The sequence below is a fragment of the Acanthaster planci genome, linkage group LG02, assembly GCF_054643075.1.
Source record: "Acanthaster planci isolate LZ-2023a linkage group LG02, COTS_SCS, whole genome shotgun sequence".
Taxonomy (NCBI): Eukaryota; Metazoa; Echinodermata; class Asteroidea; order Valvatida; family Acanthasteridae; genus Acanthaster; species Acanthaster planci.
This window is the reverse complement of record NC_141778.1, coordinates 23042713-23058893: the sequence shown is the minus strand read 5'-3', so window position 1 is coordinate 23058893 and position 16181 is coordinate 23042713. Positions and strand designations below refer to the sequence as shown.

The 16181-nt window shown below is 39.9% G+C and overlaps 2 protein-coding genes and 1 pseudogene across 2 annotated transcripts; all 3 read right to left on the bottom strand.

Moving 5' to 3' along the window:
* Positions 1–3528: 3528 nt before the first annotated feature.
* On the bottom strand, positions 3529–4402 carry LOC147800040 (kappa-type opioid receptor-like; annotated as a pseudogene).
* A 1927-nt stretch (positions 4403–6329) lies between these two features.
* LOC147800039 (histamine H2 receptor-like) lies at positions 6330–9066 on the bottom strand. Its single transcript, XM_087132879.1, has one exon. The coding sequence runs from the start codon at positions 8321–8323 to the stop codon at positions 7319–7321; it is 1005 nt and encodes a 334-aa protein (XP_086989005.1). The 5' UTR covers positions 8324–9066; the 3' UTR covers positions 6330–7318.
* Positions 9067–10938: 1872 nt separating this feature from the next.
* LOC147800038 (beta-1 adrenergic receptor-like) lies at positions 10939–12061 on the bottom strand. The gene has a single exon (XM_087133301.1). The coding sequence runs from the start codon at positions 11911–11913 to the stop codon at positions 10939–10941; it is 975 nt and encodes a 324-aa protein (XP_086989427.1). The 5' UTR covers positions 11914–12061.
* Positions 12062–16181: the final 4120 nt, after the last annotated feature.

The window sequence follows — 16181 nt, the reverse complement described above, 5'->3', positions numbered from 1 at the left end:
TCTGCCTGCTATAAGAGGCTGTTTACAGAGTGACCAGAAAATTACAGTCGCGCTACGAGCCAGGAGCTGATGCGGAGGTGGCGCATCTCATTGGTCAGAAGTTTTTCCACACTTCCAGATTTGCATAACCAGGTCCCTCTTTGCATAATTATACCATATTTGGCATGGCGCACTCATGACCTTGCTCTCATGAACGGGACTAAAACATTTCTAGGTCAATTTACCTACCCAGTTGTGCAACGCATTGGCACGTACAAGTACACCGTGTACAAGCGCCCTATCACGTGAAACCTCCTCACCTTGCGCGCTCCTGGAAATAAGCAATACACCGAGTATAATACCTTTTACCATCTGATATTATATAGTAAAAGGTGTCAAGGTGCACATTTGTATGCCTGGCAATCTTTTGCATTTTAGTCCCATAATTCAATCAATGTTTCAACTGCATTTTATGAGTCCAAAAATAGCATAAAGCCTTAGAAATTCTTCCTTTTACTCTACAGTTAAAGGATTGAAGAATAATTTTGGGAGGATTGACGTTGGTGTATAGCCTTGAAGACACACATGTATCCATGCACATACCAGTGTATTACATTACGATTTTAGGATCCAAATATGGCTTGCCACATATCTAACATCAACACTTTAACATTAATCAAGTACTAAATAATGTTACAACCACTAATTTTTACAAGTTCTATGTAACATTGATTAATGACACTATCAACACTTTTTTAGACTAATTTGAGTTGAATAATCTCGGACTTAATGCATGAATCTCAATTCCAATGATATTGGTTCATACCCCACACAGACACAAGAAATAGGTACAGTCAATGGTTATCGGAGTTCAGAGAAATTATTCAAGATTATTCATTACATTCCTGTACCAGTCTTTTGTGCCTTGACGTTTTATTGCTGTTGGCTTTTTTCCCAGGGATAAAGGAAGTGTTGTCAGTTCCCCCAAACAGCTGTATTCTCTGTCCAAAAATGATGATGACGGCTGAAGGATTCATCTGATAAGAGCTCTACAGCCCGATGCTGGTCATGGACATTGTAGCAGTCATCAAGAGCATTGGTGTGACTGATCAAGAGACCAGTTGCATTCACACAGACGAATCAGCATGGAGATGCTGATGGCTGCATAGGATGCCTGAACTTGCAATAGTTATGAAGGTAACACTTCTGTAACAAATTTTCCATAATAAGCAGGAGGTCGTGGGTTCGAGTCCCACCCGAGTAAGCTTGTGAGGTTTTTTCACAAGCTCTCGGAAAAGCACTGAGCATACAGTGCTTATTAATATACGTTGGGTAAGGGCAAAACCTGTTATATATAATTAACATCTCCCCAACGCAAAAATACATCTTGATAATAGTTCGTGGTACCCGCTGCTTCATTTGACTCGGACCGGCCAGCCGACCCCGGCAAGCTCGATGGTCGAGTGGTTAAGGCATCTGCACTAGTAAGCAGGAGGTCGTGGGTTCGAGTCCCACCCGAGTAAGCTTGTGAGGTTTTTTCGCAAGCTCTCGGAAAAGCACTGAGCATACAGTGCTTATTAATATACGTTGGGTAAGGGCAAAACCTGTTATATATAATTAACATCTCCCCAACGCAAAAATACATCTTGATAAAGTACAAATACTTCATTTTCAAATACCCGGTATATGTTCTAACCAAACTGGCTGCACAAAGTTCTCCACCCAACAGCCGCATTCCAGTAAATATTCAGTTGATCTATGGAAGGAATCCACAGTGCACTATCACAAAGATCTTCTAGGCTGAGAGAAGCCAGGATGATTTTTCTCCTTGTTTGGATAAGTCACTTTTGACACGGTGTAAGGTGAAAAGCATCAGTGGTTTTGGGAGAAGGTATGGAATGATGGCTGGTCCCAATACCAGCAAACTCTGGACAACTGCAATTAGCATTGAGTGAGTAGCATACTGGGTCTCCTTTGCTGTAGAGTTGGAAGTGTGTTAATGTCTTCATTTTCTTCTATGGTTGAAGATTGTGGACAGAATATTTAGTTTGGTGGTTTTTCAACCTGTCAAGTACATGTGCTGTATTAAAGAAAACTCTTTTACAAAAGTGTCATTTATTTCACTGAAAAGTTAAAGAATCATTTCATAAACATCTTTGCTTCCAACAAGTCCAGTGCTATTATCAGTCTTGGCTGATGATGTTCAATGTCTGGAGCTCTGGTCAATTTTTCTGTGTTTCAAATTCTGCTTTAGATATGCAGTAGCTACGTGTATGTACACATACACATGTGCGTTTCGTTATCAGGTTACCCCCAGGCACGTACCCTTGCCATTTTGTTGTACCGTTTGTGCAGACTGATCTGTTGAGGTCTTTTATGCTGCTTCCCCAGTTAATCCCAGTTTTGTTTGCCTGCTGTCAAATATGACTGAATGTAATGAGACATTACTTTGAATCTAATGCCACTGAGATACATGTACATGTACCTCTGATTGCTTTTTCATGTGCTGACAGGGACTTAATGGAGGATTAATTCTCACTTTGACATGAGTCTTTCAGTTTTTTTTGTTTTGGACAACTTGTTGCTTAGTTATCAGTTATTGTTACTGATTCCTAGCATCATGAATGGCCAAATTGACAACAGTGTATACAATCTGTCAAATAGTGAAGAAGTTGAAGCCATGGTAATTGGAAATTTATTGCCTCAGCCAGCCCTTCTGTTTATATAAAATAACGAGCTTTTCAGTTGGCTTACATGTACTTACATGTACACACTCTTTTTCACTCATAGGCGGTAACTGGATTTGTCATACCTCTGTCTTGAATACTGCCCTTTCATTGGCCCATGAAATGATCATGGCTAGGTGATACAAATGCACCTATTACCATTGGGTGTACATTACTTTCGAAAAACAGTTAACCAACAGTAAAGTTTAATTTCATTTATCTGGTAACAACATGTAACTATCTGTCAAGTTTGTACCTGTATACAATGCACACATGCACATAGTTCTGAATAACATGTGATTCATTGCTAATAGAATCAATCTTAACTTAGTTTTATGGTGCTTTTGCCTGTTTTCTGTCTTGTAATTTCTCATTAAATTAGAAATACTGTTCTTAATTCTCCAAGAATTAACAAGTATCACTTTGCAACTCTGTCAGCACAGTCCTTATGGGCAAACACATTTAGCCCTATGAAAAACACTGTGTTTCAGCTGAGACTGTTGAGTTGAGGCCCCCCTGACATCAGAGCTTGTGTGAGCATAAACATCAAACATGTGAATGAAGTCTTACAGGGTTGTGGTAATGTTCAGTATGGAAATTTCTCAACTGAAAATGGGGAGGGGGCGGAATCCTGTAGCTGAAAAGAATACCTGTACATCACACTCAAGTAATCAATGTTTGTCTGTTGAAGTGTTGTACAGACATCCTGCATGTACATGTACATTCTGCATTGCAGTTACCCCTTTGAGCAATCTTTGCCAAACTGTCTGTTGTTGACGAAGAATTCTAACTGTGCCATTGATCTAAGGCTTGAATCTTTGAATCAAGTATTCTCACCTGCACCAGACAGTAAATTACGCAGAGCTCTTCGAAGATCCCTGTTCCTCAGATAGTAGATAACAACATTCAGCCAGCCATTTGACAACTGCAGAGTTTGTGTGAACATGAAGGCAGAGTACCTGTTATGTATATCCCATTTATTTTGTGAAACTATTAATCGCTGTAGGGATGCAGGTTATGACAACAAACCCTGCTATGATGATGACGGTGGTGGTTGATCTGGTGCTTATTCTCCGTCCACCTTGGCCATTGCCTGCTTGGTTTTCAGCAGCAATGCATCGGGTTTGATTTTGAACAATTAGTGTAACGCGTGTGTACAGGTTGAATATAGTCATCAGTGGCAGTGTAGTAAGTACATTTACAAGAAGCAAATAGATTCTCCAGTCGTATATTTTTCTGAGACAAAAGTATTTATTTGGACCATCGTGTAGAGTATAAGCAGGGTCAAATATTCCAAATGTCAGTAAGCACAAAATGCCTATAGCAGCCCCTGTGCTGTGTACAGTTATCTTGGATCTGGACACAGTGATCATTGACGTGTAGTGGAGAGGGTTGCAAATGGCAATGTAACGATCTACAGTCGAAAGAAAAAGGGCCTATATACTCAGTCCAGTAAATGTGTATTCCATCACATTTTTGGCTGCACAAAGGAAATCACCCAAGAACCAACTTCTAGCAAGCAATACTGTTGTGTTAAGGATCCAACATACACTGTTACTAAGATCAGACAGGGTGAGAGAAGCCATAAATGCTTTGGTGGTTAGCTGGATGCTGGTGACTCGCCGTAAGGTGAAAAGCATCAGTGGATTCAGCAGGAGATTTGGAATGATGGCTATCACCATCAGAATCTTGACAATAGTTGCAAGTGAAGTTTATAAGAATGAGTTTTCCGCCACTTCTGCTGTAGAGTTGAAACTGCTGCATTGGGTGTAGTTTCCATGGCTGCTTCAAGAGTAGACTAAAACTTGATTTGATAGAGTTTGTGGCAACTGCAATCCACCAGTACAAACTTTGGCATAGAAAAACTGTTCAGCTGTAGACCTTTACAATGTTTCTCTTGGGAATGCATTATATAGTGTACGTACACGTACATTAAGGGTTCTGTTACTAGAATGGAGTGCAGACCAGTGTGGTGAGGTCTTTTAACCTGCTTTCCTTTCAGCTCAAAGCAGTCAGTTTGTTGGACACTGTCAAATTATAATTGAGCCAATCAAATTTCATCAGCCTCTACCTGTGATAGGCTGGTGCTGTGAATGGTCAATATTGAGAGGATTTGTTTATTAACACAATGTATAGACAGTGCCTGGCCAAATGCAGCAAACTCAGCTTGTCAGTCATGGGGTTTAAATATACAACAGTAGACTCCACCCTCTAGTGTTAGCAATTGATATGAGACAAGACAGAACTGAATATATTCACTGAAATATAACAAGGAATAGGACAAAGAGGAGGAGCAGTTTAATCTTTTCTACAACTTGTTAAGAACATCCAAAGAAATTCAAAAATAAACCATTGCTTTACTGGAATACAGAATTAACAAAATGGTTTGCAAGTAAGAGTAAGGAGTGTCATTCCATCTCACTAACTTCTGATAAACTACAGGATTCTGCAAGATTGCGTGATACTTACCCCCAACTCAGTGTGTGAAAATAACTCACATACAGACCTCCCAACCTTTCCGACTTTGGCAGAAAATTTACACTTTTCTTTCTGTTGTCTACGTTTCTGCTTTTATGCATGTATTTTCTGAAAAAGGAAAATCCAGCTGGTGGTTGGCATTTTTCCCCTCAAATGGAGGTGGTATGGCAAGCATTGCAATACGCGCGTGCAGCTCATGGATGCAAGGTGGAACACAAAGTATGACAGTAGTGTCAAAGTAGTAACGTATTATTTCAGCATTTTATGCAAACTGACAGTCTGCGTGGTATGTGCGACTGACGCAGGACTTAGTAGGTATGTTGGAATTCAAATGTTGGGAGGTCTGCACATGGTTCACGTTTCGCTACTACTGCGTAGTTATGAACAAATTTACAGTTTCCAATCTGGCATTCTTGAGATGAGAGACTGGCAGTAGTGCATGGAGATTTCCTTTTCCCAGACTTCTTCTGTGGCTTCAACCAATGCCTTGACAGTTGAGGGCTGTTTTTCTGCGACCTTATCTTTCACACCCTTCCACAGTCGGGATTGAGATTACGACTGTTCCCAGGCCAGTCAAGAACTTTTACATCACCTTGGATCTGTACCGCGGAATGCCATCATGCCCGAATATTTAACTTTTGTGTGCATCCATACAGGTTTTCATGCTGTGTTGTTGTATCTCATCCTGTACCGTCTTGTCTCGTCCTGTGCCGTCTTGTCTCATCCTGTGCCGTCTTGTCTCATCCTGTGCCGTCTTGTCTCATCCTGTGCCGTCTTGTCTCATCCTGTGCCGTCTTGTCTCATCCTGTGCCGTCTTGTCTCATCCTGTGCCGTCTTGTCTCATCCTGTGCCGTCTTGTCTCATCCTGTGCCGTCTTGTCTCGTCCTGTGCCGTCTTGTCTCATCCTGTGCCGTCTTGTCTCATCCTGTGCCGTCTTGTCTCATCCTGTGCCGTCTTGTCTCATCCTGTGCCGTCTGTCTCATCCTGTGCCGTCTTGTCTCATCCTGTGCTGTCTGTCTCATCCTGTGCCGTCTTGTCTCATCCTGTGCCGTCTTGTCTCATCCTGTGCCGTCTTGTCTCATCCTGTGCTGTCTTGTCTCATCCTGTGCAGTCTTTTTCTCCTGTGTCATCTTGTGTCATCATGTTTCCATAGGAAACATATGCACACACTAGAGACTTGTTTACAAATGTTTGGTGAATTGCAAGGGCAGAGATTTCCAGTTTTCATAATGAGTTTATAAAGATAGTTTTGTCTGAACAATTGTTTTGGAAAGACAAAAGAAAGTGGTTATCATTTTGTTGGGAAAAAATTGGGACTAAAATACCTGCATTTTCATTTTTTGCCGGGTTCTGGATTGTGTGGTGTTCAAAAACAATCTGAATATTGTTTCCAAGGATGGAATTGTGCTGGGGAGATGTTAATTAATTTTGAATTTTTTTTTTGGCCCTGTCCGACATGGTCTGAATATTAATTGTTCTCCATTAGACTTTTCTCCAGGCGCGGCGTTTGCAGTCATCCATCACAAAGGGGTTAACTCTTTTTCCAAATCTGTTTAACTTGTGATACCACAATATAAACTCTATCATTTGCAATAAACCTGATAACATCATAGTTTATCCACATGCTTGATATTTGATTACAACACCATACTTCGCTAATTCAACAGAAAAGACGGAATTCATCAGAAATTGGGCCAGTTTTTAGTGTTTCATTCATTCTGTATGTATATGTCCCATGTTACAGTGTAAGACCTGAAGTCCTGATGACCAAAATCTCTGTAACTCAAGTGTTTGACGTTATGCTACATAAAGCAGTGACTTACATTACTTATTTGTTTATGTAAACTTCATGTTATATATGGAGCATGAGTATTCTTACCACATCACACTCCCACTGTCGACCTCTTAAAAAAAGAAGGATCCATTTCCTTACATTGCAATACTAAGTAAGAAAATATGCCACTGTACCTTACTCATACCTACAGTTCTGGAATGTGAATTCTTTTCTTTAAAATTAATCATAGTGACCTTTCACAAGCTGCTCTGCTTTGAATTCAGAGAGCCCACATTAATAGAACCTTAGAGCTGAATGGTTCCAAGATAATGCAATATTACCTTTACACTTCCCCGACAAATTAATACAAGAATCTTTGGGTTAGACCTCGGCGCCAATCAGATAGTAAACCACGTAGCTCTTGGCGAAGATCCCTGTTCCTTAAGTAGTAAATGAGAACATTCAGCCAACCATTTGACAACACCAGGGATTTAGCCAACATGATTGTCTTGTACTTGTCATGGGTCTCCCATTTACTTCTTGAAGTTATCCCTAGAGTTATCACGGCTGGAATCCATGTGATGATCAGAGTCCCTGTTATGATGATGATGGTGGTGGTTGATCTGGTGTTTATTCTCTGCCCACCTTGGCCGTTGCCTGCTTGGTTTTCAGCAGCGATGCGCCGGGCTTGATTGCGAGCTATTAGGTTAATGTGTGCATACAGGATGAATATGGTTGCTAGTGAGATAAAAGCCAGTGTAACAACAAGATATACTCTCCAGTCATCTCTTAGTCCAAAACAAAGTCGGATGGGACCATCCCGTGAAGCAGTAGCTCTGTCATAAATCCCATAAATAAGAACAAAAGTTACAAATGTTACAGTCCAGGTAATGGTTACCATGATCTTTGATCTGAATGTAGTCATCATGGAAGGATATCGCAGAGGGCAGGAAATAGAAATGTAACGATCCACTGTCAGAAGAAGAAGTGACCAAATGCTAAGGCCATTAAATATGATTTCAACTGTGTTCTGTACCACACAGAGAAAATCACCCAACAGCCAACTTACTGCAAACAGTTCCACTAGTCTGAGGATCAACAGTACACCACTACAAAAGTCAGACAAGGTAAGTGAAGCCATGAAGATTTTGGTGGTTGGCTGGATGCTGGTGACACGCCGTAAAGCCAAAAGCATCAGTGGATTCAGGAGCAAAATTAAAAGAATTGTCAGCGTGGTGAAAAGTGTCACGAAAATCCACAATGGTGTCGGTTCCACTCCATACTTCACATTCTCATCAGTAGAATTGGGGGTGACACGTAATCCTGCAATGTTTGTAGTTTCCATGGTTTCTAAAGAAAGTGACATGGAGACAAGAGAATAGATTTTGACAGATTATTAGTCGCTTTTCTAGATGATTTATTCAAAGCTGATAAACAAAGTGCCGCCACTTGCTTCAAAGGCTTGCTCTTGATGCTGTGGTACAGTCAGGAAGTTTACCATCATCCAAGGATGGACTTCAGCTCGCGCTTTGGCCACATCAAGGCCCAGTTGCATGTTTTGTGGTGAAGATGATGCAAGGTCTTGTATACAGTAATGAAAGTCTGAAACTATCGAAGAAGCAATATCTGTCGAGAGTTGAACTTATTAACGATCCAGTTGCCTTCCTTGTACCAGCACACAATATTCACTGGATCAAATCCAACAAACGACCAGAGACCTCTGGCCCTGAAGACTCACTGGTCATCAATTCCCATGCATAATGTTTCGTCGCCGGTACATTTGCTGTGCCTATGATACAGATGTTTATCACGGACACCGCGATAGGTCCAGATTCGGTGGTGCACAGGTTGCTTTAAAGAGTCATCAAGCTTGTTTGTTGGCCGTCAGGTGTCATTGGAAGTTTTAATATAGGTGTATGCGCGCTGTGATTGTCATCTCATAATTGCTCAGACCATTTAGGTGGTTGAAAGGGGATAACTAGTTTGCTGACTGGCAGGCTACTCCCCCTCATTATGTTTATAGATCCTCTACTACCAAACATCTGTAGTGGGACAATTTTGAGGATTGAGGAATGTTAGTTTTGACCTCAAGTTTAATACGTTTTACAGCACTAAGTTTAATCTGGATCTACTGTTACCATCTGGATGACTGTAATAATCAAGCTAATGATTAGAGTCCCTGTTGTGATGATGATGGTGGTAGTTGATCAGCAGTGCATCTTACTTGATTGCAATACAGTGTGACATAAATTACCCGTGAGTTCACTGTGAATGTAGCAGTGAGATACAGTGTATCCAATCATGTACTCATCTGGTGCAGGGGTTGTCAGGACCAACTGTAGAATGGTCAGAAACCCCATATGGTTAAAAATGAAGATCATGAATATTAGATCCTGTTTACTGTCTAGGCCTACCATAATCTTTCCATCTGTGAAGGGTACCATGTACATGTACATGTAACTCACTTAAGTTGTTCTGCAACTGATGGGCAGTGAATCAGTGAAGAGAACTTGGACATTCATTATCAATCAAAACTGGCTGGAACATCTAGCTTACTCTTTTCATTCATATTAATTACATGTACATGTATGCAACCCAAAATCTCCTAAATTTCACAAAATGTCTTCCTTAAAAATAGGAATGAACCTTGGTTAGAAGTTGATAAAAATTACATGTAAATCAAGTTGTTAATTTTGTCCAAGCAAAGAATACGTATTCCTGTTCAAGAAATAGTAATGTTGCCACATAGTGTACACATATGTACCGGGTAGTGCATATAACACTCAATAGCAGTGGCAAGGCATTTTACCTGAAACATCTTAAATCAAAAACCCTCAAACATTTTGAGTATTGCTAGAAGTAGAGCAATAAGGATTGCCCCAATTTTGCTTATCTAAACCAAGTTTGAATTGCCCATCAACAGTAAATTTGGTCAATCGCCTTTTCTTATCTTGCAATTTCTTTTCAGGAAAAAGGTATCAGCAGTAACATGCATGTACATGTACTCTTCCACTTCACAAAAGGCTAACTTTTTTTGCAATATACATGTAAATCTCAACTTATCAAGCTCAGGATATGATTGTGTGATTGTGGAAACATAAAATATCCATTTTAATTGGGGGATTTGCTCTTACACTGATGTATATTAACCACTGTATGGCTGTCCGAGAGCATGTGATAAAAATTGACAAGCTTACTACATGTATGTCAGTAGGCCTACGCATAAGATACATGTATGTCAGTGTAAGGGCAAATCTAATAATTAAAATTAACATCTCCTCATCACAGAGTACATCTTGAAATAAAATATCCATATTTGTTTTTTAAAACCTTTTTAAAGTAAAATTGAATTGGAGAAGTGCAAAAAACATGTTTGCTGTTTCCATTTTCTCTGTGTCTGATATTTGATTATGACTAACGATGAAACAATTTCTCTGAACTGTACTCAGTGACAAGGACATTAACAAAGCTGGCATTTTATGTTAGTAGCTAATAGTCTAAATTTACAAGTGTACACATATTTATGTGCGTCAGTGTGTTCATTTGTCTATAACGTTTGTTACATGTATTAGATCAGAAGGTCAAAAATTAGACGTGCTCATTGTGCTCTCACACTGAATAATCATTGACAAAAATTTTCCAATAAATTCACATGACATTAATTACATATGGTATATGTGCAGGAACTGTGATCTAAATGTAATATCCCATTTAGGATGCTACCAGCCTAAATTAATTATGTTTAAGCCCAAAAGTCTTACACTCTACATTGCTCAATCTGTAGTTAAAATCCCTGATGTGTAAATCAAAGTGCAGTGTCATTGATACATTACAATGGATTTTGTGAGTCAAAATGTTACTGTTACTGTGGATATACACTGTACATGTAGGATTATAAATGATGAGGTTATAATCCCACAGTGCTTTCCTATTTAATATGAAGATGATCCAAGATATTCAAGCTTTCCTTGAACTCTAATCTTAGAATCTTTGGTTCAGCTTTTGGCACCAGTCACTTAGTTGACCACGGATCACCTGGCGGAGATCTCTGTTCCTCAGGTAGTAGATAACAACATTCAGCCAACCATTTGCCAATAAGAGGGATTCCGTGAATGAGAAGGCCAAGTGCCTGTCAAAGTAACACCATTCAGATTGTGAAACTATCACCATCCCAATGACTGTAGGAATCCAGGTGATGATCAGAGTCCCTGTTATGATGATGATGGTGGTGGCTGCTCGGGTGTTTTTTCTCTGCCCACCTCGGCCATTGCCTGCTTGGTTTTCAGCAGCAATGCGTCGGGTTTGATTGCGAGCTATTAAGATGATGTGTGCGTACAGAATGAATATGGTTGCCAGCGAGATAATAAGTAATGCAGCAACAAGACAAATTCTCCAGTCATCTGTTTTTGCAGTGCATAGTTTAGGGTCATACGGTGAAACAGTTGCAGTGCCAGAAAACCCATACATAAGAGTAAACTTTAAGAATGTAACAGCCCATGTACTGCATACCGTGAGCTTTGATCTGAACTCAGTCATCAGTGAAGGGTAGTGCAGAGGACGGGAGATAGCAATGTAACGATCTACAGTCAGAAGAAGCAGTGAAGTACAACTCAGTCCAGCAAATGTGAATGCTAGAACACTGCGTGCTGCACAGAGAAAATCACCTAACAGCCAAGACCCAGCAAATAGTTCCACCAACCCAAAGAGGTGGATTAGACCATTACCGAGATCAGACAATGTGAGAGAAGCCATGAAGATTTTAGTTGTCGGCTTGATGCTGGTGACACGCCGTAAGGTGAAAAGCATCAGTGGATTCAGGAGAAAATTCAGCAGGATCATCAGTGCGGTAAAAAGTGTTACAACAATCCTGACAGGTGTTGTTACCAGGTTGTGTTTCACATCCAAAGCTGTAAAATTACAGATGGTGTGCAGTCCTTCAATATTCGTAGTTTCCATGGTTACCAGAAGGAGATATTCTGGAACAACTGATTTACAATTAATAGATAATTTAAATTGTCTTTTAATTATGCACCGCCACAGGGTAAGTTTATTTGAAAGTGCAATGGGTAGCTCATGAAGTTGTCATTTAATCCAGCGAGAGAGGTTGACACTGTCTTAGAATCAATGTCAGGTTGATATTTGCACACACTCAGATTTGGTCTTCTACCAAAAGTCAGCGAGATTTTAGCGAGGTTTCTGGTTAGAGCTGAACAATTTTACATGCATTTGCCAGTTGAAGAATGATTGAAATTTGTTTGATCCGCCCGACTGAAGACTCTGCTAGTCTATGTTCCTTGTTGATCTGTATGTAGAGTGATGATGTTTCTCCTGTGCCTAAAATATATGCACACTGTACATTGACAGCAACTGGTACAGGGTGTGACTGCATTATGTTAATGAAATGTGAACAGGTGGTTGGTAATGGCACTACCTGTGACTTTGCTGGAAAAAAAAATCCACCAAGGTCTACTATGTTCTTGCTTATATTGTACGGCATAGGGGAAAGTGTCGAAAGTTATTGGCTAAGCTACTTTAAATCATTAAAGTGGACCAAGTATATCCTGAGAATTTCAAATGAAAAACAGTCAAAAGTTTTCCTATGTTCATGAACAGTTCCATTATTTTACTCCATCAGCAGGTTGCAGCCAGTGTGCTGTAATTGACAGGGCAAAGATCACATTGGCCTTGGGGGAAGTGGGCGCCATGGTGATTATTTATCTCATAATTACATGTACGCACTGTGGATCCAGTCAGGATGAAACTGGTGAGTAGCGTTCAGAGGTTTTGGCTAATGGAAGTTTCACGTCATGAAATCATGAACAATTTTTTCACAGCAATGCCCCTTTAAAAACAGAATCAATTCCAAAGGCATCAAATTATTTCATTTAGGTGCCAATGTTTAAAGGTAACTAATGTAATGGGTGTAGGGCTGTGATAACATGGGGTAATTAGAGTTTCTGAGGGTTCGGATACCTTCATAAGTAAATTTTTTCTTCATCTTTTTCTGTGGGAGAATCCAAACTTACAGAGGAGAAATGAAACAGGCACAAAGATAGTATTAGAAAAACACAAACATATTGAGGCAACAATAAACACGTAACCTCATTTGAGTGAGTGCATATTTATATCTTTAATGTTTTTAGAGCAGATGATTTCCAAGCACTGTTATATGCACATGTACATGTACATGTCGTTGAGATGCTTGTAATAATAACAGAATACTGGATTTAAAAAAAGGGCTATTTAAACATTTACTAATGTGTTGCTATTATAGAATGTTTTTGAAAAGCCATACATGTACACATTATATTTCAACATACAAAAATAAATGAGTTGTTCTGTTCAGTGAAAAACCCACAATCTTCCTCATAGGTCAGTGATCATGACAAGTATTTCTTTTTGCTTCATATGACACTGCTTTTATTAAAAAAACTGTAAATCACAAGCATGTAACAAAAAAAGAAAAACACAATTTAATAATGAAATAAATCATCAATGTGCAAGAAACATCGTCTATATTCTATCACCATGTCTTGAGAAAGTATAGTAGATCTCACTTTATCTATTTGAGAACAACAAACATACTATGTAGCTAAATTTCGCGGCTAATTTTTTGGTGACATAAAATTTTAATTCTTTGCTTTCACTCGGGGTATGGGGTATGAACCGGCCTTAGGAGATTAATTATTTTCTTGCTGTGCCATTATTTGCTGTTGTTATTTGGATAGAGGTATCCCAGGGAAGAGTTTGTGGACAGACAGGAGCATTGTGACAGCTTGCAAGAAAGAAATCTTACCTGTGAAGAGGGGTGCATTTTTGGGGTCGGAGTTGTGAGGGTCATCATGCTGTCTCCCAGTTCTCTTTACTTGCAATTCCCTGCTGTGGTGATTGGAGGTTTGTTGAGAAACAAAATTGCCTTGGCCACATTTAGGACACTTGCACATGACGTTTAGAGTCTAAAAGATCCCCCATGCTATCAGGACACGCTTTTTATATGTTTTTGATCAGCGAAATTATCTGCCTGTAGTTCTTTTCAGACTAAGTTCATCGCTGTGGTCAAACCATGCTCTTACTTCCTGAAACACTAATACATTGCACGTGTTGATTTCCATGCATGCAAGGACCCACGTGACTAAAGCAGATGAATATAACCTGTGCATGAATGAACGGGGATTGTTTCAAAGCAAATAAGATTTATCGTTCAATTAAGCCATGGACCAACAGCATATCCGAGGGCATGAAAACTGGAGACATACATCACGATAATCTCCCCCTCCTTCCAGCAGGTTCACTAAGCATTACGCGGTAGACATGTGGGCCTGTGTGTTTTTTGCCCATTCATTGTACAAAACATGTCTGTTCTTTGCAATAAGCAGGCTGTTGTACAGAATGTCCAGCCTCTGGCTGAGTGTTTGGGCAAATTTTTCAGGAAGTTTGATGGCATGTCAGGTGCAGATCCAGGGGAGGTTGAGGCCCCCCCTGAGAAAAAAAGAAAACTTGAGAGAAAAGTAATAAAAATTTTGAAATCAAATTGATATAAAAATGACAGCCAGCCAAGAATCATTTTCAAAATGAATTGCTGACAGTGTACATGTCCTTGGAGACAATAACAAATTTGTTAGACCTGACCCCGCCCAGAAGAAAATAATTGTTGGGTCTTTTTCCTTTCTTGGACGGTACTTTCCTTTCAACATGGAAAAGCAAACCTGCTGGGAAACAGATGTTCATTGAGGAATACAAGGAGAAATATCCGTAAATGTCAAGATTGACAAAAGGAGAAACTTAAGCATTTCGTAAAGTTTGCCAAATGTGATATCAGCGTTGCCCGAGGAGGAAGTGTTATAATGAGCACAGAGACCCTAAGTTCCATTATGACCCACCAGCTAGCTGTGGACAGCAGAAACACCAATTGCTATTTAACATCAAATTCTAATGATGTGCTCAGCAAGGCTAAGAAGGCAACTTACAAAGCACTCCATGCTGATAATGCTGGAGCAAGTACCTTCACTGCAAGCTGAAAACGTGTTGGATACATTTATCTTGCATTGTGTTTACACTCTTGTTACAATTTAGTGGTTAAAGTACGTGTAAATGTGCCCAAAATAGCTGATTTGGGGCCGTTTAAACCCCTTAAAACCCAGGAGATTGTGGAGGCCCTTGACCCCTGCTGTGATGGCAATAGCAAGTGCTCACATTGAGTAGGCTTTCTAGGTTTCATGTGTTGGCAGTTCTGATATTACAGGCCTGGATCTACTCCCACACAACTAAAATGACATCAGCTTACAGCGACAGGGCAAGGCCTGATTGTTGAAGCAAATACTCAAAAGATTTATCACAAAGAAAACCATATGGGCCAAACTCAAGAAATACAAGGAAAAAAGAATAAAAGCCTTCTCAGTGATCTCCTCATGTTGACATGTACATCAATGTCTAGAATGAACATCTAGAATCTTGCACTGCGCCACTTCTTATAGCAGAGAATTTATGCCTGCACGTAACTATCTATCCCCCCCCTGACTTTTGGTTTTGTTTTGTTGAGTTGCATGTTTGTTGCAATGACACCTATAATAATATAAACCCATAATACAGGATGTATAAAAGTATGGATAAGGTAACTTCCTCTTATCAATACCATTTGAAACGGCCAAAAGTATTTCAAATGTTGACAAGTCATCTAAATTACAAAAAAGCATCTTAACCACTTGCTGCCGGGTGGATTTTTCTTGAGCAAGACAAGATGCCGGGTCATTTTCAAGATTTTCCGTTTTCAAAATTCTTCAAAAATTCATAATTTCATTTCATGGCCATTTATACCAAAATGAAGGACTATTTGGACACTACTCTAAAGCTGACAGGTAAAATTCATTGACTCCTGAATATTTCAGCCAGGCCTGCAGCCCTGGAAAAAGAGCCCAGATTGTGCGGTGTTACATAAGATTCTTTTGTTCCCAAAACCGGCACAATGCACTGCTGACCTCTTTTCAATAGGGGGGGCCAGATTAGCGTGTAGCGGTGCTGTGTGGCTCATCGCTACGATGGTGGAGAGCTTTTGTCCCCGGTGGTAATCTGCTCGCTCTAAATGCCTCAAACTGTGGTATACTGTTTCAAAACAAGGCTGGATTATCTTCACTATTGAGAGCGACAAAATGTCAGTAATGCTCAGCAGCTCTGTCTTTTATGCTGAGCACGGTCTTTTGTTATAAGGCCCAACTCTTTTGTCCCAG